Here is a 21217-nt window from a genome sequence, read left to right as displayed (position 1 = left end):
GGACAAAAAGTTGCCCTTACTATAAAAAGAATAAATATCATGAATAAATAAGAAAACACTTAACATTTCAATAAAAATGAGCAAATGTGAACAAATAAAGCCATAAAGAAGTGCAAATAGAAAAATGTATATTTGAAACTAATGTAAATATAAATTAAAATAGTACAGATTAAACAATGATCAAACATTATTTTTACCCCTATCAAACTAAGAAAGATTGAAATTTAAAACTTAAAGTTGGTAACAGTATGATGAAATGGACACACATATACATTACTTACTGATAGGTATGTAAAACAGTGTGAACCTTTTGGGAAAACAGTTTTTACTGTTTGATCCATTAATTCCATTCCGAATGATCTTTCCTAAAATAATGGAATTGCATATTAGTCATTTCTTGCTGTGTAACAACCACTCCAAAACTGAATGGCTTAATAAACATTTATTATCTCACAATTTCTGTGGGTCGGGAATTCCTGTACAGCATAGCTAGGTGCCTCTAATTCAGGTTCTTTCTCAGTACTACAATCAAGATGTTGACCATAGGTGCAGCCATCTTACGGCTTCACTGGGGAAGAATCTGCTTCCAGGCTTACTCTGGTGGCTGTTGGCAGGTCTCAGGTATTTGCTAGCTGTTGGCTGAAGACATCAGTTCCTTGGTACAGCAAGGACCTCTTCATAGAGCTGCTTACAACGTGGTAACTTACCTTCTTGAGGGAGAGATGGAAGTCCTGTTTTTCTTGTAACCTAATCTTGGAACTAACATCTCATCACTTATGCTGTGCAATCTTTTTGCTAGAAGAAAGCACTAGGTCCAGCCCACACTCTAGGGGAGAGGTTCACACAAGGGCATGAATACTACGAGATGGATTTATTGGGAATATTTTAGACACTGTTCTCCCACAGAGGTTAATATACAAAGGTTTTCATATAGGTTTAAAAAATTTATAATAGCAAAAAAAATACATCATCACATATACACAAAGAAACAATTAAGGAAACAATTTTAAATGTTCTACAGAAAAAGAATGGTTAAATTGTGCTACATCCACACAGTGTTAGTGGGTTGGCCAAAAAGTTCCTTTGGTTTTTAAGTAACAATAAAATATACATTTTTCATTTTCACTGAGAACTTTGTTGAACAACGTATTCACTGTTTTGTTCCACTACCTTCTGCCATTTTCAGGCAACTTCATTATTCCATCTTTCCAAAACTTTTTTTGAGCAAAGAACTGTTCAGGTGCCTTTTATATTCTTCCAGGAAATTGAACTTTTTTCCATTAAGAGAATTTTTTTAAGACCTAAATAAATGGAAATCCAAAGGTACAGTGTCTGGTGAATATGGTCGATGAATCAGAACTTCCCAGCCAAGCTGTAACAGTTTTTGCCTGGTCATCAAAGAAACATGCAGTCTTGCGTTATCCTGATGGAAGATTATGTGCTTTCTGTTGACCAATTCCTGACGCTTTTCATCGAGTGCTGCTTTCAGTTGGTCTACTTGGGAGCAGTACTCGTTGGAATTAATCGTTTGGTTTTCCAGAAGGAGCTCATAATAGAGGACTCCCTTCCAATCCCACTATATGCACAGCATGACCTTCTTTGGATGAAGACCAGCCTTTGGTGTGGTTGGTGTGGTTTCGCTTGCCTCACGATCGCTTCCATTCCATATTATTGTACAGTATCCACTTTTCATTGCTCATCACAATTTTTTTTTAAAAGCAGAATGTTTTTGTTACGTTTAAGTAGAGAATCGCATGCGAAAATACCATCAAGAAGGGTTTTTTTCCGCTTAACTTAAAGCAACCCAAACATCAATATGATTAACATAACCAAACTGATGCAAATGATTTTCAATGCTTGATTTGGATATTTTGAGTATGCTGGCTATCTCCCATATGGTTTAACGTTGATTGTTCTCAATTAATGTCTCGATTTGATTGCTATCAACTTACCTGGTCTACCTGACTGTGGAGCATCGTCCAGCAAGAAATCTCCAGCACGAAACTTTACAAACCACTGTTTAGTCACAGCACCTTCTCCATGCACTGCATAAATCTTTTTTTTGCGTTTCAGTTGCATTTTTACCTTTTCTGAAATAATAAAGCATAATATGCCAAAAAGGTTGCTTTTTTTCTTCCATCTTTAATATTAAAAGGACTACACAAAAATTCAATTTTGATAAGTTATTTTTTAAATGCACACTGATATGACAGCTGTCACAATACAATCTAACAAAATTGTTTCGAATGAAGTTAAAGACACCTAAGGTGCTACTAGAGCCATCTTATGGAAAAAAACCGAATGAACCTTTTTGCCAACCCAATAGTGTAATTGTATAATAATAATAATAATTTCTGCCTTTTTGAGTGTCAGTCATGTGCTAGGCATTTGTTAAGATATTTACAAATGTTTCCGATCCTAACAACAACCATGTAAGGTAGTGGTTATTATCCTCATTTTACAAATGAAAAAACTGATATTCAAAGACTCAGCCCTGAAATGGCATTCTAGAGTTACCTGGCTTCAAAGCCCAGTGACCACATTGCCATTTAAGTATGCTTATGAAGAATATTTAATGACATGAGGAAGACTTAAAAAACTGTTTTTTCAGAGTGATCTGTGTGTGTGCACATTTTATTTACGTGTAAGGAAAAAACAATAGTCACAAATGTTAACTTTCAATGGCAGAATAATAGAAAATTAAAATTTTTCTTTAAACTTTTATTTCATTCTAAATCTTTTACATTCTGTATGTATTCCCTTTATAATCATTTTTAAAAACCAGAATGCTTTGAAAAGTAGTTCAGCTTCCTCTACTCCAAGGGAAAACTGCTAGGAAGACTTGTACACACAGTTTTATGTGAAGTTGAAATTTTATGTCGTAATGAATCATTCCATTTAATCTGCTCTTCTAGATTACTGATCTCTCCTTACCCAACTATCTGATGGCATCTTCGGTTGGACTGCTTCCTACCCAGCTCCTGAATTCTTATTTGGGTACCACCCTGAGGACCATGGAAGATGTCATTGCAGAACAAAGTGTTAGTGGATATTTTGTTTTTTGTTTACAGGTGAGTTTAAGGCTAAGGCTTGTCTTTTTTTTGTTTGTTTCCTTTTTGTATGACATTACTGATTTAAATCTAAGAAATTTCACTGAAAATAATTTAAGAAGATTTTTTCCTTTTTACACCTTTTCTTGTTCTTTCAATACTACTTCATATTTTGGCAACATTTACATTTTTAATTGTGTGTATATATGGAACTATATAGAACTGAATTGACACTTATTGAAAATTCTATTAAACACAAAAAAAGGAATGACAAAAATAGGGTTCTTTCTGCAGTGATTATTTTCAAAGTCATGACTAAATAAATATTCTATTTTGAGTTTGTATGAAGTGTTAATACTACATTTCTAAAGATAATGAGATTTGGTGGGGTTGGGTTTTTATCTTAGTTACTTTACCTTCAAATTTTGAAGGTATTGAACTCTTCTATTGGTATTTTTTAGATTATTATACTGGCAGTGTAAATTTCTTTCTAGTACAATTTGATGTGAACAAAAATTTTTTTAGAAAGTATTGCTTTATAAAAAGTATAGAAGTATTCCATTACAAGTTCAAATAATATTTGTATAATAGATTATTACTATCATGCAGATTATAGCATAGTTTGGGGTACGTACAATTCAATATAAGAGGTTAACAAAAGAGGAAAATCCTGCTATGTAGGCAGACTTAATTCAGTGCCTTAAATTACATGCAGGAAAAGTTAAAAATTCATTTGCTTGTGATACATTTAATTCCTGAGATTTACCAAAATATAAAATCACCATAATTTTTGATGATTTAGTAAGATGATGATGATGATGGTCACTAACATTTATTGAATGCTTTATATGCCATATATTTAAGCTCATTTAATGCCTACCAAAACCTTAGTAGGCATATAATTTTATTATCTATTATCTCGAGCCAATTGTACATTCAGTGATGTCACACTGGTAGCTTGAAATTGGTCATGACGGGTGTATCTACAGTTATGGAAAATGGCAAGTGCTCTAAGTCAAGCTTCCCACCTCTGATCCCTAAGAGCTAGTTTACTAGTACACCATTGGATAATTGTCTAATGTCAGAGCTGCAAGAGGATTTGAACAAAGGCAGTTGGTTCTAGAGACCATGCTCATAACCAACGGTCTACTGAGCACATAATACTAGTGAGATAGCTGACTTAACTTACTGGTCCCTTGACTTGTAAGTTTTAATGTATACTGTTATTAAATATATGGTGTCACATTGCAAATTTACTGTTAGTGGTATTATTCTCAATTTATTGAGGTACTATATTGTATTAAAAATACTACAATAAATAAAGCCAGAGTTAATTTTCATTTAGTAAACAAAGTAAGCAGGAATATTTACATTAAACTATAAATAAAGCTTGTCAGTGAAAAGGCTTGCTTTAACAAAAATTTTGTAATATTTTTGATATTCAGGAAGTCAGTTTTTATTTTTCTTTACTATTTTTTCTTCAGAGCTACATTTTTTTAAGATAACCTGCTATAGGTTTAGAGTTTTTGTTACAGTTGGCTTATTTTTATTAATGTAGCATGCCAATTACATACTAAACTTTCTATGTGTTACGCAGTATCTATGTTAATAATTTATGTTTATAATCATCCCAAGGTACTCTAAAATTCTGATGTACACTACATTCTCAGACTGATGTTTTTAGTATATTTAAGCATATTTTATATTTTTCAAGTTTCCTGAAAACAATTTGAAACATCTTTTTTTCTTAACATTGTAATTAGAATTCCTCATTATTAGTAGTTTTCAGAAGATGTTCACTATTTGATACTTTATATTTCTATGCATCTTAGTAAATTACTCAACTATAATCAATAGAATTGTAATAGAACGAACTAGTTCATGCATTTGTCAGTGGTGCTTCTTAAAATATAGGATGTTCTTTTTTCTAAGCGATTTCTTACCCCTTTGCTTGAATTGGCAAATTATTTAAGCTTAGGATACAAAACGGGAAAACGGTAGATGTGTCTTAGCCCAGACATTTACAAAAAACAACCAGCACAACAACAAAAAAGTGAAGGCATGTTTATGCCTTGATTGGATATATTGATGATGTTATTTGTAATTTGTTTCAGGGAGGATTTAATTTATCTTACAAAAGATATACAGGAGAATAAAAAGAAAGGAGAAAGAAGTCATCTTGAAGGAGAAAATTAGCATAGGAAAAAAGGATGAAGCGTAGGTTAAAGTTAGCAGAGTAAATAACATGAGGTTCCTCATATTCGCTAGAAATGAGCCACAAATTTGCCTCCCACTGTAGCCACCTAAATAGAGTCCACAGTGTCTGTAAAATCAAAGAAATACCAAACATGTTCAGAGGAAGGCACAACTATTTACTGTACTGAAATCCAACTTAGATTCCGTGGTTTGTCAGTTCAGTTAATCTTTTCCATATATTTTTGTGTGTACTCATCAGCCAAAACCCAAATCCTGGATAAATGCAAGTTTTGATCTGCTTTGCACCTGCTCTTTTGGGGAAGTTATACAACCAAGCAAATTGGTGATATTTAATTCATGGTTGCAAACCTTCAGCTGGTTTCTCAACACTCCCCTGTATTCTGTTTCCTTTGTCTTCCCATTCCCCCTTTTTCCTCAATGACTATTTCAAACTTATCCTCAGCCTCCTCACAGTTTTTTCCTCCTCTCCTGGCTTCCTTCTTCATTTTCAACAGATTACCTCTCTTGCTTAACAGAAAAATCAAAAGGCTTCAAATGGGAAACCCCTCAATTTCCAACTAAGAAATGTACTAACCCTCTTATGTTCTGCTCGTACTCTCGGCCTGTTTTTCAGTTAACGGTGGAAGAAATCACTTTCTGTATGCTTTCCTCTTTAAAGCTTGTCTTTCTACTTGTGTTTGATTCTTTCATTTTAATAAGGAAACTTTTTAAAAAGTTTTTTGTTTTTTTGTTTTGTTTACTTCACTGGGCTGTTGGGAAGAGTCAGTACACATTGCCAGGCCCTGGGCTCCAGAAAGTCATCTAGGGGAAAATCCCATGTAAAGATGTAGCCCATTCACCCATGTTGGGAACCCGAAAGACTTTTTCAGTGGTTCTAGACTTATTTTCTGTGGCCTCACCAAATTCTTCCCTCAAGCTTTCATCACTAACCTTCTCTAAATCAGATACACTTTCCAGTTCTCATCTTAACAACCTAAGATTCTGTTGACTATGCGTTTTAAAAACATCTTCTTCTCTTAGCTTCTTTGATACCACTCTCTTGATCTTTTGCGCTGTTTGCCTGGCTCATTTATCAGCACCTCCTTCTCTTTTCACCCCTAACTTGGTCTTCCTCAAGATTCTAGCCAGAGCTTTTTAGTCTCACTCTGAAAACTTTTCTTCTTGGTAAATCCAGTTACTGTGGTGGCTGCTATGTTTATTGCAGGGACTCCCTAATACACATCTTCAGCTCAGTCTTCTTTCCATACCTTTAGACCCATTCACTGAATTGCTTGGGCTATCTAATAGGCACCTCAAATTCAGCATGTCCTAAGCAGAACTTAGCATCTCATCCACACCCTCCCACAATTAGTTAACATTTTTTTCATCTCTACATTGTATCACCATCCACATAGTATCAAACATAGGGTGTTCAATAAGTATATCTTGTGTTTTTAAGCGAGCTCACATGTTAGAGAACAAAGACAAGATTTAAAGGCCTATGTTTATTTATTTATTTTATTTTATTGTGTTTTTTTTGCTTTGCTTTTATTTATTTATTTTTTAACATCTTTATTGGAGTATAACTGTTTTACAGTGGTGTGTTAGTTTTTGCTTTACAACAAAGTGAATCAGTTAAACATATACATATGTTCCCATATCTCTTCCCTCTGTGTTTCCCTCCCTTCCAACCTCCCTATCCCACCCCTCTAGGTGGTCACAAAGCACAGAGCTGATCTCCCTGTGCTATGCGGCTGCTTCCCACTAGCTATCTATTTGACATTTGGTAGTGTATATATGTCCATGCCACTCTCTCACTTCGTCACAGATTAACCTTCCCCCTCCCATATCCTCAGGTCCATGCTCTAGTAGGTCTGTGTTTTATTCCCATCCTACCACTAATCTCTTCATGACATTTTTTTTTCCTTAGTCTCCATATATATGTGTTAGCATACGGTATTTGTTTTTCTCCTTCTGACTTACTTCACTCTGTATGACAGACTCCAGGTCTATCCACCTCATTACAAATAACTCAGTTTCATTTCTTTTTATGGCTGAGTAATATTCCATTGTATATATGTGCGACATCTTCTTTATCCATTCATCTGTTGATGGACACTTAGGTTGCTTCCATATCCTGGCTATTGTAAATAGAGCTGCAATGAACATTTTTGTACATGACTCTTTTTGAATTATGGTTTTCTCAGGGTATATGCCCAGTAGTGGGAGTGTGGGGTCATATGGTAGCTCTATTTGTAGTTTTTTAAGGAACCTCCATAGTGGCTGTATCAATTTACATTCCCACCAGCAGTGCAAGAGTGTTCCCTTTTCTCCACACCCTCTCCAGCATTTATTGTTTCTAGAGTTTTTGATATGGCCATTCTGACCAGTGTGAGATGATATCTCATTGTAGTTTTGATTTGCATTTCTTTAATGATTAATGATGTTGAGCATTCGTTCATGTGTTTGTTGACAATCTGTATATCTTCTTTGGAGAAATGTCTATTTAGGTCTTCTGCCCATTTTTGGATTGGGTTGTTTGTTTTTCTGTTATTGAGCTGCATGAGTTGCTTATAAATTTTGGAGATGAATCCTTTGTCAGTTGCTTCATTTGCAGCTATTTTCTCCCATTCTGAGGGTTGTGTTTTCATCTTGTTTATGGTATCCTTTGCTGTGCAAAAGCTTTTAAGTTTCATTAGGTCCGATTTGTTTATTTTTGTTTTTATTTCCATTACTCTAGGAGGTGTGTCAAAAAGGATCTTGCTGTGATTTATGTCGTATAGTGTTCTGCCTATGTTTTCCTCTAAGAGTTTGATAGTGTCTGGCCTTACATTTAGGTCTTTAACCCATTTTGAGTTTATTTTTGTGTATGGTGTTAGGGAGTGTTCTAAGTTCATACTTTTACATGTGCCTGTCCAGTTTTCCCAGCACCACTTATTGAAGAGGCTGTCTTTTCTCCACTGTATATCCTTCCCCCCTTTATCAAAGATAAGGTGACCATATGTGTGGGGGTTTATCTCTGGGCTTTCTATCCTGTTCCATTGATCTATATTTCTGTTTTTGTGCAAGCACCATACTGTCTTGATTACTGTAGCTTTGTAGTATAGTCTGAAATCAGGGAGCCTAATTCCTCCAGCTCCGTTTTTCGTTCTCAAGATTGTTTGGCTATTCGGGGTCTTTGATGTTTCCATACAAATTGTGAAATTTTTTGTACTAGTTCTGTAAAAAATGCCAGGGGTAGTTTGATACGGATTGCATTGAATCTGTAGATTGCTTTGGGTAGTAGTCATTTTCACAATGTTGATGCTTCTAATCCAAGAACATGGTATATTTCTCCACCTATTTGTATCATCTTTAATTTCTTTCATCAGTGTCTTACAGTTTTCTGCATACAGGTCTTTTGTCTCCTTAAGTAGGTATATTCCTAGATATTTTTTTCTTTTTGTTGCAGTGGTAAATGGGAGTGTTTTCTTAATTTCACTCTCAGATTTTTCATCATTAGTGTATAAGAATGCCAGAGATTTCTGTGCATTAATTTTGTATCCTGCTACTTTACCAAATTCATTGATTAGCTCTAGTAGTTTTCTGGTGGCATCCTTAGGATATTCTGTGTATAGTATCATGTCATCTGCAAACAGTGACAGCTTTACTTCTTCATTTCCAATTTGGATTCCTTTTATTTCTTCTTCTTCTCTGATTGCCGTGGCTAGAACTTCCAAAACTATGTTGAATAAGAGTGGTGAGAGTGGGGAACCTTGTCTTGTTCCTGATCTTAATGGAAATGGTTTCAGTTTTTCACCATTGAGAACGATGCTGGCTGTGGGTTTGTCATATATGGCCTTTATTATGTTGAGGAAATTTCCCTCTATGCCTACTTTCTGCAGGGTTTTTATCATAAATGGGTGTTGAATTTTGTCAGAAGCTTTCTCTGCATCTATTGAGATGATCATATGGCTTTTCTTCTTCAGTTTGTTGATTTGGTGTATCACATTCATTGATTTGAGTATATTGAAGAGTCCTTGCATTAGTGGAATAAACCCCGCTGGATCATGGTGTATGATCTTTTAATGTGCTGTTGGATTCTCTTTGCTAGTATTTTGTTGAGGATTTTTGCATCTATGTTCATCAGTGATATTGGCCTGTAGTTTTCTTTTTTTGTGGTGTCTTTGTGTGGTTTTGGTATCAGGGTTATGGTGGCCTCATAGAATGAGTTTGGGATTGTTCCTCCCTCTGCTATCTTTTGGAAGAGTTTGAGAAGGATATGTGTTATCTCTTCTCTAAATGTTTGATAGAATTCACCTGCAAAGCCATCTGGTCCTGGGCTTTTGTTTGTTGGAAGATTTTTAATCACAGTTTCAATTTCAGTGCTTGTGATTGGTCTGTTCATATTTTCTATTTCTTCCTGGTTCAGTCTCAGCAGCTTGTGCATTTCTAAGAATTTGTCCATTTCTTCCAGTTTGTCCATTTTATTGGCATACAGTTGCTTGTCGTAATCTCTAATAATCTTTTGTATTTCAGCAGTGTCAGTTGTTATGTCTTCTTTTTCATTTCTAATTCTATTGATTTGAGTCATCTCCCGTTTTTTCTTGATGAGTCTGGCTAATGGTTTATCCAATTTTATTTATCTTCTCAAACAACCAGCTTTTAGTTTTATTGATCTTTGCTATCATTTCCTTCATGTCTTTTTCATTTATTTCTGAGCTGATCTTTATGATTTCTTTCCTTCTGCTAAATTTGAGGTTTTTTTTGTTCTTCTTTCTCTAATTGCTTTAGGTGCAAATTTAGGTTGTTTATTTGAGATGTTTCCTGTTTCTTAAGGTACGACTGTATTGCTATAAAATTCCCTCTTAGAGTGCTTTTGCTGCATCCAATAGGTTTTGGGTCGTCGTGTCTCCATTATCATTTGTTTCTCAGTATTTTTTTATTTCCTCTTTGATTTCTTCAGTGATCACTTTGTTATTAAGTAGTGTATTGTTTAGCCTCCATGTGTTTGTATTTTTTCAGATCTTTTCCTGTAATTGATATCTAGTCTCATAGCGTTGTGGTCAGAAAAGATACTTGATACGATTTCAATTTTCTTAAATCTACCAAGGCTAGATTTGTGACCCAATATATGATCTATCCTGGAGAATATTCCATGAGCACTTGAGAAAAATATGTATTCTGTTGTTTTTGGATGGAATGTCCTGTAAATATCAATTAATCTTGTGTAATGTATCATTTAAAGCTTGTGTTTCCTTATTTATTTTCATTTTGGATGATCTGTCCATTGGTGAAAGTGGGGTGTTAAAGTCCCTTACTATGATTGTGTTACTGTTGATTTCCCCTTTTATGGCTGTTAGTATTTGCCTTATGTATTGAGGTGCTCCTATATTAGGGGCAGACATATTTACAATTGTTATATCTTCTTCATAGATTGATCCCTTGATCATTATGTAGTGTCCTTCTTTGTCTCTTGTAATAGTTTTTATTTTAAAGTCTATTTTGTCTGATATGAGAATTGCTACTCCAGCTTTCTTCTGATTTCCATTTGCATGGAATATCTTTTTCCATCCCCTCACTTTCAGACTGTATGTGTCCCTAGGTCTGAAGTGGGTCTCTTGTAGACAGCATATATATGGGTCTTGTTTTTGTATCCATTCAGCTAGTCTGTGTCTTTTGGTGGGAGCATTTAATCCATTTACATTTAAGGTAATTTTCATTATGTATGTTCCTGTTACCATTTACTTAATTGTTTCGGGTTGGTTCTTGTAGGTCTTTTCCTTCTCTTGTATTTCTTGTCTAGAGAAGTTCCTTTAGCATTTGTTGTAAAGCTGTTTTGGTGATGCTGAACTCTCTCAGCTTTTGCTTGTCTGTAAAGGTTTTAAGTTCTCCATCAAATCTGAATGAGTTCCTTGCTGGGTAGAGTAATCTTGGTTGTAGGTTATTTTCCTTCATCACTTTAAATATGTCCTGCCACTCCCTTCTGGCTTGTAGAGTTTCTGCTGAAAGATCAGATGTTAACCTTATGGGGATTCCCTTGTGTGTTATTTGTTGTTTTTCCCTTGCTGCTCTTAATATGTTTCCTTTGTATTTAATTTTTGACAGTTTGATTGTTATGTGTCTTGGTGTGTTTCTCCTTGGATTTATCCTGTATGGGACTCTCTGTGCTTCCTGGACTTGATTGACTATTTCCTTTCCTATATGAGGGAAGTTTTCAACTATAATCTCTTCAAATATTTTCTCAGTCCCTTACTTTTTCTCTTCTTCTTCTGGGACCCCTATAATTCAAATGTTGGTGTATTTAATGTTGTCCCACAGGTCTCTGAGACTCTCCTCATTTCTTTTCATTCTTTTTTCTTTCTTCTGCTCTGCAGTATTTATTTCCACTATTTTATCTTCCCGGTCACTTATCCATTCTTCCGCCTCAGTTATTCTGCTATTGATCCCATCTAGAGTATTTTTAATTTCATTTATTGTGTTGTTCATTGTTGCTTGCTTCCTCTTTATTTATTCTAGGTCCTTGTTAAATGTTTCTTGCATTTTGTCTGTTCTATTTCCAAGATTTTGGATCATCTTTACTATCATTATTCTGAATTCTTTTTCAGGTAGACTGCCTATTTCCTCTCCATTTGTTAGGTCTGGTGTGTTTTTATGTTGCTCCTTCATCTGCTGTGTGTTTTTCTGTCTTCTCATTTTGCTTATCTTACTGTTTGTGGTCTCCTTTTTTCAGGCTGCAGGTTCATATTTCCCGTTGTTTTTGCTGACTGTCCCCAGTGGCTAATGTTGGTTCAGTGGGTTGAGTAGGTTTCCTGGTTGGAGGGACTAGTGCCTATGTTCTGGTGGATGAGGCTGGATCTTGTCTTTCTGGTGGGCAGGTCCACGTCTGGTGGTGTGTTTGGGGATGTTGGTAGCCTTATTATGATTTTAGGCAGCCTCTCTGCTAATGGATGGGGCTGTAGTCCTGCCTTACTATTTGTTGGGCATAGGGTGTCCAGCACTGTACTTTGCTGGTCCTTGAATGAAGCTGGGTCTTGGTGTTGAGATGGAGATCTCTGGGAGATTTTTGCCATTTGATACTGCATGGAGCTGGGAGGTCTCTTGTGAACTAGTGTCCTGAGGTTGGTTCTCCCACCTCAGAGACACAGCCCTGACACCTGGCCGGAGCGCCAAGAGCCTTTAATCCACATGGCTCAAAATTAAAGGGAGAAAAAATAGAAAGGAAAGAAAGAAAGAAAGGAAGGAAGGAAAGAAGGGAGGAAGTAAGGAAGGGAGGGAGGGAGGAAGAAAGGAAGGAAGGCAGGAAGAAATGAAGGAAGGAAGAAAGCAAGAAAGGAAGGAAGGAAGAGAGGAAGGAAGGGAGGATGTAAGGGAGGAAGGAAGGGAGGAAGAAAGGAAGGAAAGGAAAGGAGGAAAGAGGGAAGAAAGAATGGAAGAAAGAAAGGAAGAAGACAAAATAAAGTAGGATAAAATATAGTTATTAAAATAAAAAATAATTATTAAGAAGAAAAATTTTATTTAAAAAAAGGGTCATTCAGAACCCTAGGACAAATGGTGAAAGCAAAGCTATACAGACAAAATCTCACACAGCAGCACACCCATACACACTCACAAAAAGAAAAAAAGGGGAAAATAGTAATTTATCTTGCTCCCAGAGTCCACCTCCTCAACTTGGGATATTTCGCTGTCTATTCAGGTTTTCCACAGATGCAGGGCACTTCAAGTTGTGGAGCTTTAATCCGCTGCTTCTGAGGCTGCTGGGAGAGACCTCTCCCTCTCCTCTTTGTTTGCACAGCTCCTGGGGTTCAGCTTTGGACTTGGCCCCGACTCTGCATGTAGGTCATCCGAGGGCGTCTGCTCTTTGCTCAGACAGGACGGGGTTAAAGGAGCAGCTGATTCGGGGGCTCTGGCACAGGCCGGGGGGAGGGAGGGGCACGGATGGTGGGGCAAGACTGCAGCGGCAGGGGCCAGCATGACACTGCACCAGCTGGAGGTGCGCCGCACGTTCTCCCTGGGAAGCTGTCCCTGGATCCCGGGACCCCGGCAGTGGTGGGCTGCACAGGCTTCCTGGAGGGGAGGTGAGGAGAGTGACCTGTGCTCGCACACAGGCCTCTTGGTGGCGGCAGCAGCAACCCTAGCGTCCCACCCCCATCTCTGGTGTCCGCGCTGACAGCTGCGGCTCGCTCCCGTTTCTGGAGCTCCTTTACGCGGTGTGCTTAATCCCCTCTCCTCGCACCCCAGGCAGCAAAGAGGCAAGAAAATGTCTCCTGTCTCTTCGGCAGCTCTGCGCCCGTCTCTGGAGCTCCTTTAAGTGGTGTGCTTCAACCCCTCTCCTCGCGCACCAGGAAGCAAAGAGGGAAGAAAAGATCTCTTGCCTCTTGGGCAGCTCCAGACTTCTTCCGGACTCCCTCCCAGCTAGCCGTGGTGCACTAACCCCTTCAGGCTGTTTTCACTCTGCCAACTCCAGACCTCTCCCTGGGATCATCCGATTGAAGCCCGAGGCTCAGCTCCCAGCCAAGGCTTATGTTTAAAATAACTAATTTGAAGGGAACCCTTTTACAGTGTTGGTGGGAATGTAAATTGGTAGAACCACTATGAAGTACAGTATGGAAGTTTCTTTCAAAACTTAAAATAGAACTACCATATGCTCTAGCAATCCCACTCCTGGGCGTATTCCCGGAGAAAACCGTAATCCAAAAGGATACATGCACCCCAATGTTCATTGCAGCACTATTTACAATAGCCAAGACATGGAAGCCACCCAAATGTCCATCAACAGAGGAATGGATAAAAAAGATGTGGTACATATATACAGTGAAATAACTACTAAGCCATAGAAAAGAATGAAATAATGCCATTTGCAGCAACATGGATGGACCTAGAGATTATCATACTAAGTGAGGTAAGTCAGACAGAGAAAGACAAATATCATATGATATCACTCATATGTGGAATCTGATTTTTAAAAAAGATACAAATGAACTTATTTACAAAACAGAAACAGACTTACAGACATCAAAAACAAATTTATGGTTACAAAAGGGCAAATGGCAAGGGAGGGATAAATCAGGAGCTTGGGGTGAATATACATACACTACTATATATAAGATAGATAACCAACAAGGACCTACTGTATAGCACAGGAAACTCTACTCAATATTCTGTGGTAGCCCATATAAGAAAAGACTCTAAAAAAGAATGAATGTATGTGTATGTGTAACTGAATCACTTTGCTATACATCTAAAACTAACACAACATTGTAAATCAACTATACTCCAATAAAATTAAAATATTAAAAAAGAATGTTTTAAATAAGGATGAATAAAATAAATATCTTTGTTTCCTATAACATAAAAATAAAATAACTAATTTGCTTAGAATTGTATTAAGCAATGGGCATTTGCTTAATGTACAGATTCCCTTGTGCAAGTTCCAGGTTCCCCCACTCAACCTACCTTACTCCCAGTATCCTGCCCTTCCCCCTACCTCCCTCAACACTTGTATCTAGAATATTTCTCCCATAAAATTATAGGTAGGCTTAATTGAAACAGTGTTATATTTAAGGATCACTATGCTTAGAGCAGCCTTTGAAAGCTTGCTGGGACATTAAACAATATCTACTGAGAATATTTGCTCCAAACTCTAAATAACTGCTTTAAAATGAACTTTGGAATAAATACCATTTAAAAGATGTAGACTGCTTAGACATTCATTGTGCTGAATTGTATGTGATTGTTTAAGCACAGAGGGACAACTTTTAGACAGTGGGAGAAGCCATGTGGTTTAAAGGGACTTACCTGAAATCACAGCGCTAGTGAGTGGCTAAACCAAGACTAGAACCTGATTTTCATTTTAATGCTTTTTCTAGTTATCCCTTTGACTGGCATTTTTCCCCTCACCACGTTCCTTTGTTTTTGTTTTGAAAAGTATAGACAGTTTTGTGTTCACAATCTCTACTTAATTTCTTTTGAAGCTTATTGGCATTTCATTTTTTTTTAATTGTTTAAATTAATTTATTTATTTTTGGCCGCGTTGGGTCTTCATTGCTGTGTGTGGGCTTTCTCTAGTTGTGGCAAGCAGGAGCTACTCTTCGTTGCGGTGCATGGGCTTTTCATATGGTGGCTTCTCTTGTAGAGCATGGGCTCTAGGCGCACAGGATTCAGTAGTTGTGGCACATGGGCTCAGTAGCTGTGGCTCGTGGGCTCTAGAGCACAGGATCAGTAGTTTTGGCACACAGGCTTAGTTGTGCCGTGGCAAGTGGGATCTTCCCAGACCAGGGCTTGAACCCTTGTCCCCTGCATTGGCAGGTGGATTCTTAACCACTGCGCCACCAGGGAAGTCCAGTATTTCATTTTTTAAAAGTGTTTCTTGGGGCTTCCCTGGTGGCACAGTGGTTGAGAGTCCGCCTACCGATGTAGGGGACGCGGGTTTGTGCCCTGGTCCGGGAAGATCCCACATGCCGCGGAGCAGCTGGATCCGTGAGCCATGGCCGCTGAGCCTGCGCGTCCGGAGCCCGTGCTCCGAAACGGGAGAAGCCACAGCAGTGAGAGGTCCGCGTACTGAAAAAAAAAAAAAAAAAAAAAGTGTTTCTTAATATTTTTCATTTTTGGCTGTACCAGGTAGGTCATTTGCAAATGGTAGTGCTTCTCTCTAAGTGGGCTTAAAAATACCTATGGACATTTATAGTTCTGCACAGAAATAATACTACATTATTACATTAATAAAGTTTAGCCAGTTTTACCTCTATTGTAGAATTTTTTTTTTATTCCTTGAAGGAAACTTTTTGGTACAAAGAGAGAAGCTTGACTTGTATCAAACAAACGTCATTTAATATGGACTAAAAGGGATGTATAGTTGCCTTATGTTAACTGGATGCCATATAATGGTTACCCTGTAGATTTTGGCCCTCCACACCCAGCAGCCAAAGGAAGAATAAATGACAACTGTGTGTAAAGTATTTTAAAATTTTTCCTAACTGTATTTGACAAGCATCCTGTTTGTAACATTTCTAAGACAAATATTTATTGGATATATTTCTCCCCCTTTTCCATGTAAAATATTAACTGTAATATTTTATTTTTATTCACAGATTATTATAAGTATAGGCCTCATGTTTTATGTAGTTCATCGAGCTCAAGTGGAATTGAATGCAGCTATTGTAGCTTGCGAAATGGAACTGAAAACCTCTCTGGTTAAAGGCAATCAACCAAATATCAGTGACTCTTCATTCTACAGCAAGAGGACCCTAACATTTTCTGGAGGTGGAATCAATATTGTATGATTCTAATGAAATGTATGATTGTTAGAGCCTAGTGTGCAGTCCAAGGTCTAGCAGTCCCCTCGCTAGTGGGCAGATGCAAGTTCTAATTGTGTTACAGCACAACAAAACAAAACAAAACAAACTGACTAGTTTTTAAATTGCACATTTTTTATAAAGCAAGAATAATTTTCTGGATAGGTAAGTGTAAATGTAGATGCAATTTTGGCTGCAACTCTTTATCATTTATTATACCCATAATGGCCTATAGGTCTGCACTTTAGTTTTTCTTCATTGCTTTCTTTATGGGTACTTATGAACAGAGAAATAATACAAATATTTTTTTGCTTATTGTCTTTATTTATAAAGTCTATGAATAGTTGTAAGCATCTTTCTTACTTATAAAGATGAGTAAAAGTATGCAATTTTAAATGTATAATATTATTGGACATTCTTTGCTTTGGTAGTCTTTCCAGAAAGGATAAACGGTGTTTTGTTTTTTTTCTAATTGTTTTAGGTGGGACCACTTTGCTTTCCTTTTCCTTGCTAATTAGAAAATAGACATGAACTTTTGTTTGAATGTATTTTTGTAAGGATCATATTGTTGCAGGGCCATTTATACCGATACACACAAGCTTAAATCCTACATTGTGGGACTGAAGTGCTCTTAAGATACCTTTTTTAGTTTCACTGTGTAATATGCAAAGCAAAAGGGAAATTAGTTTAAATGGGTGGTGGCTCAAATTAGGACTTGAGTTCTAATTTCATTACATTGGTTTTACCCTCCTTAGGTCTTCCATCAAAAGGCTGTTCTATTGCAGTCTTACTAAAACATTTTATTAAAATAAACTTCTCTTTCTTTTTATATTCATAATTAGACTTTGAAATAAAGATGTTATTCCTTTAAAGTGGTGGGTTTACCATCATTGAAGATGTCACTCAGGTGGCCTTGTTTGATCAAAACGCCTTTCTAAAAAACAAAGCTTTAAAGTCGTGTTTATAATTCCATTGAAGTACATATATATTTTTCCCATAGTCTTCATCTTTAAAACTATAAGTAATGTTAACTTAATGCCCAGATTTGTATTATTTGCCGTACTGTAGAGTAGGCTTATTTTGTTTGGTTTTTGGTACTTATTTTTCTCTGATAAGACTCAGGAATTCTGAAATGTGAAATTAAGTCTCGCAATTCTTTCTCCTGTAGAATGAATTGAGTGTATTTATTAATAGCACTTATGTGTATAGAATATAATTATTTGGCAATATGATTCATATGACATATTATTCATTTATCACCTTATATTTTTAAGATAGCTTAATTGTGAACTTAATGATTCATTTTTTTTACAATGGAGATTATAGATATGAATGCAAATTTTCTGATAAGTATCTCTTTTTTAGCTATGAAGATGTCACTTTATCAGAGACCTCCCATTTGCCTTTTCATTAGGGTAAAATCTTTGCTCTGATTTACTAAAGTGCAAAAGAATTATTTGTAAGCAGGTTATTTTAGATTTATGCTAAAGATGCATTTGACCACTTTAATGTGTAAATTTTTTGCCCTGTTGCAGGTATAATAGTTTTCCTGTCCTTCATAATGCCTAAGTTTGCTCACCTTTGAATAACAGTGACGTTCATATGTACATACCAAGAAGAACTCAGTGCAAATGATCTTATAGACACCTGGGTCTATAGCACTCAATTGGCCTACAAATCCTTCCTTCTTTTATTGGTAGAAAAAAATATATAGTATTGGAATATTACTATTGTTTTTTGAATCCTAATTACTTGTTTGGTTATCTTTAAAAACTATCTAGTTTAATTATCCCAATAAACAATATGTTTTATTTATTCTTTTCTGTCTAACTTGACAGTATTCCTCTTGTGCTTCTTGTTTGTGTTTAGTTTTTGGTAAAGAAATCAATAATTTAAGATCACTACTTTCATACACTTGTATTACACTTCATGTATTTTGAAGTGTATTTAATTAGCATTTTGTAACTTGAATAATTTTGCCAAATGAATACCTTTTGGTAGTTCATCATGAGTTCTTCCAACTGTTGCACTTTGCTTAGTACTTAAAATAAATATGTAAAGGTAAAAGAGAAGTAATTTTTCTGTATTCTGCCAACATAATTTTATATAATAAAATCATCCATTTTTACTTAAAATAGTATGGATTTACTATTTCTAAAATACTAATCTAAAGCTGCAGTTTTCCTTTTGTTCATCATCTCTAACCTCCACATAAACTACTATCCCTTATAGTCATGCTATTTGATAGCTGGTTTTTTATATGAGCTGTCTATAAATTGTAGAAAACATTACCATGCCTTATTCACTCCATCTTTTAACCCTGTATCCCAGATTTCTGGCAGCAACAAATTTCTACAGGATCCTTTTATGTTGCCCAAATATTGCATCCAGTGGTAGAATATACATTTATAAGAGAAAATGTTTTGGACTTCTCAAATCATTTAAGTACAGTATAAAGTTGCTTTATGCATATTTTTAAAAGCACACAATATAGCTTGTCTCAAATCTGATGAAACATATGTTCTATTTTTAATTCGTTGGGCCTTTTTCTTAGTTTTCCACATTTTCTGGTTTATTACTAATGATTTTGTTTACTCTTTGCCAAGTTCTGTCATGTAAATTATTTTTAAACAGCAGCACCTCTTTTCAAAAACACTTACATAGGGCTTCCCTGGTGGTGCAGTGGTTGAGAATCCGCCTGCCGATGCAGGGGACAGGGGTTCGTGCCCCGGGAAGATCCCACATGCCACGGAGCGGCTAGGCCCGTGAGCCATGGCCGCTGAGCCTGCGCGTCCGGAGCCTGTGCTCCACAACAGGGGAGGCCACAACAGTGAGAGACCCGCGAACCGAAAAAAAAAAAAAAAAAAAAAAAAAAAAAAATTAATTAAAAAAATTAAAACACATAATAATTTACTAAATATTTTCATGTCCATTTTCATTTGATCATCTGATTTGTGAAATAACTTGAAATCTGTATTTGGTTTGTGAAAATAATATAATAGAACCAAATCTCTGTCTTTAGAATGTGTATTTTGAGTTTATGTTCAGAAGTGACTTTGTGGGTTTGTTCAGAACTAACCATACTCTCCTTTTATGCACTTTGTAACCGACTGCAAACCTTTTAAGAAGACTTTCCCCTGATAAGATCAAGCCTATGACTATAAAACATTTCCCTCCCTGAGAAGCTATTAAGTTCAGTATCTACTCTTATTTACCGTTTCTCTAACTGAGCTAGGTGGTGGAGCTACACGCATATATCAGTATGTGTTTGTTAATGTGCAGCGCTGATTGGAACTATTCTTAGGAAAGGTGCTATGGCTTACATACATCAGTATTTGTGGGACTTTCTTTAGAATGCTGAAAGTTGGTAGGTATGTGCCAGGTTGATGCAGATAAATCCTGAGATCCATGCTGTTCAAAACCAGTCAGCATTTGCAGAGAATAAGAGAGGCTTAATGAGAACCTCAGGAGCAATGATACTGACCTAGGTTGGTGACTTCAGTGATGGAATTTTGTTTCAGACACAGGCCACTCAGTGTACCAGAATTGTGGTCTGAATAACACTATCTGGTTTTTAAATTGGACATTGCTAATTTCAGTTATAATAAACTATTTAGGATATAATTTTTTTAAAAGGTCATGTCTTTAACCTGAAAAGCTTAAAAGAAGGGAGTGGAATCACTTGTTCCACAGGATATTCCAGCTGCCATAAAATTTTTGTCTTAATAATTAGAAAGACACTTGTCCTTGTTTATTTGTAGCAGATCCCATCGTGTTGCATGTATACTTTTCCTAGACATTTTAGGTCAAAATTGCTTGCTAGAACATAAAATAGGCCAAAGACAGGACCCCACATGTTGCAGACTGCCTTCAGCTGGGGTGGTGCAGTGGAGCACTCACTGGATAAATGTGTTAGCAGTGTGTTCATTACCCACGATTGTACAGTACTTTCTGCCATGCTCACCCTCCTCGGCTGAGGGTGCCTGTCAGCACTCAAGAGTGTGGGGAAAACATATTTTAATAGTATACAGTATTATGAGTTAAATATTGAACATTTTTAGAGAAAGCATTATATGTGTGATAGTGTTAAAAAAGGATATATGTAGGTGGTAAATTTATATTTAATCATTCTGTCATGTTTCAACACAGTTGATTATCTGAATTAAGTAATTACTAACTGATACTACTGTCTTAACAGTGACTGATATTCTGTGGGATAACCTGTTGGTTGAAAGCCTTAAAAATCATAAAATATGCACGAAGCTGAATAGAAAAGAGTGAGTAGAATATATATTGAACCAAAAAAAAAGAGTAATTTGAAAATTATAAAATTCTTGAAGTAGGTATACAATTAGAGTGGTATGTTTTAATGTAAGTATATTTATCCGAGGATGCATAAAACTCATAACCATCATAAGAGTGAATTCTTTGATTCTGTCTTTGTTAATTATAAAGCCATTTTCAGTAGAAATGTTTTGATGCATGGCCTGTTTCATGCTCATTTCTTACAATCCTGCACTCAAGTTGACCACAGCTGGGAGGACAGGGAACTGAGTAGTTTTCCACTAAGGTTTTTCAGTTCATTATTCTGATTTTAAGTTAACTAACTCGTTTTATGTCATCATATTTCTACTTTAAATATATAATAGGACAGATTTGCTTGGAATCAGCATTCTAGGTAGGTTTCATAGCAGTGCA

General features: G+C 36.3%; 1 protein-coding gene across 3 annotated transcripts in view; it reads left to right on the top strand.

The window, feature by feature from the left end:
- TMEM64 (transmembrane protein 64) overlaps positions 1 to 21217 on the top strand; it is a 49162-nt gene that overhangs the window by 18038 nt on the left and 9907 nt on the right. Inside the window, exons 2-4 of one of the 3 annotated variants that reach the window (XM_067017065.1) lie at positions 2916 to 3071; positions 16316 to 16487; positions 17885 to 18366. In XM_067017065.1, coding sequence (XP_066873166.1) covers positions 2916 to 3071; positions 16316 to 16487; positions 17885 to 17952 — 396 coding nt within the window. In that variant the 3' untranslated portion in view covers positions 17953 to 18366. Of the gene's footprint in view, positions 1 to 2915; positions 3072 to 16315; positions 16735 to 17884; positions 18367 to 21217 lie in introns of those variants that run through there. The other 2 variants (XM_067017066.1, XM_059043471.2) reach the window with 2 other exon arrangements.

This window comes from Kogia breviceps, chromosome 17, assembly GCF_026419965.1.
Source record: "Kogia breviceps isolate mKogBre1 chromosome 17, mKogBre1 haplotype 1, whole genome shotgun sequence".
Classification (NCBI taxonomy): Eukaryota; Metazoa; Chordata; class Mammalia; order Artiodactyla; family Physeteridae; genus Kogia; species Kogia breviceps.
Note: the sequence above shows the minus strand (reverse complement) of the source record. Positions and strands in the feature narration are given on the sequence as shown.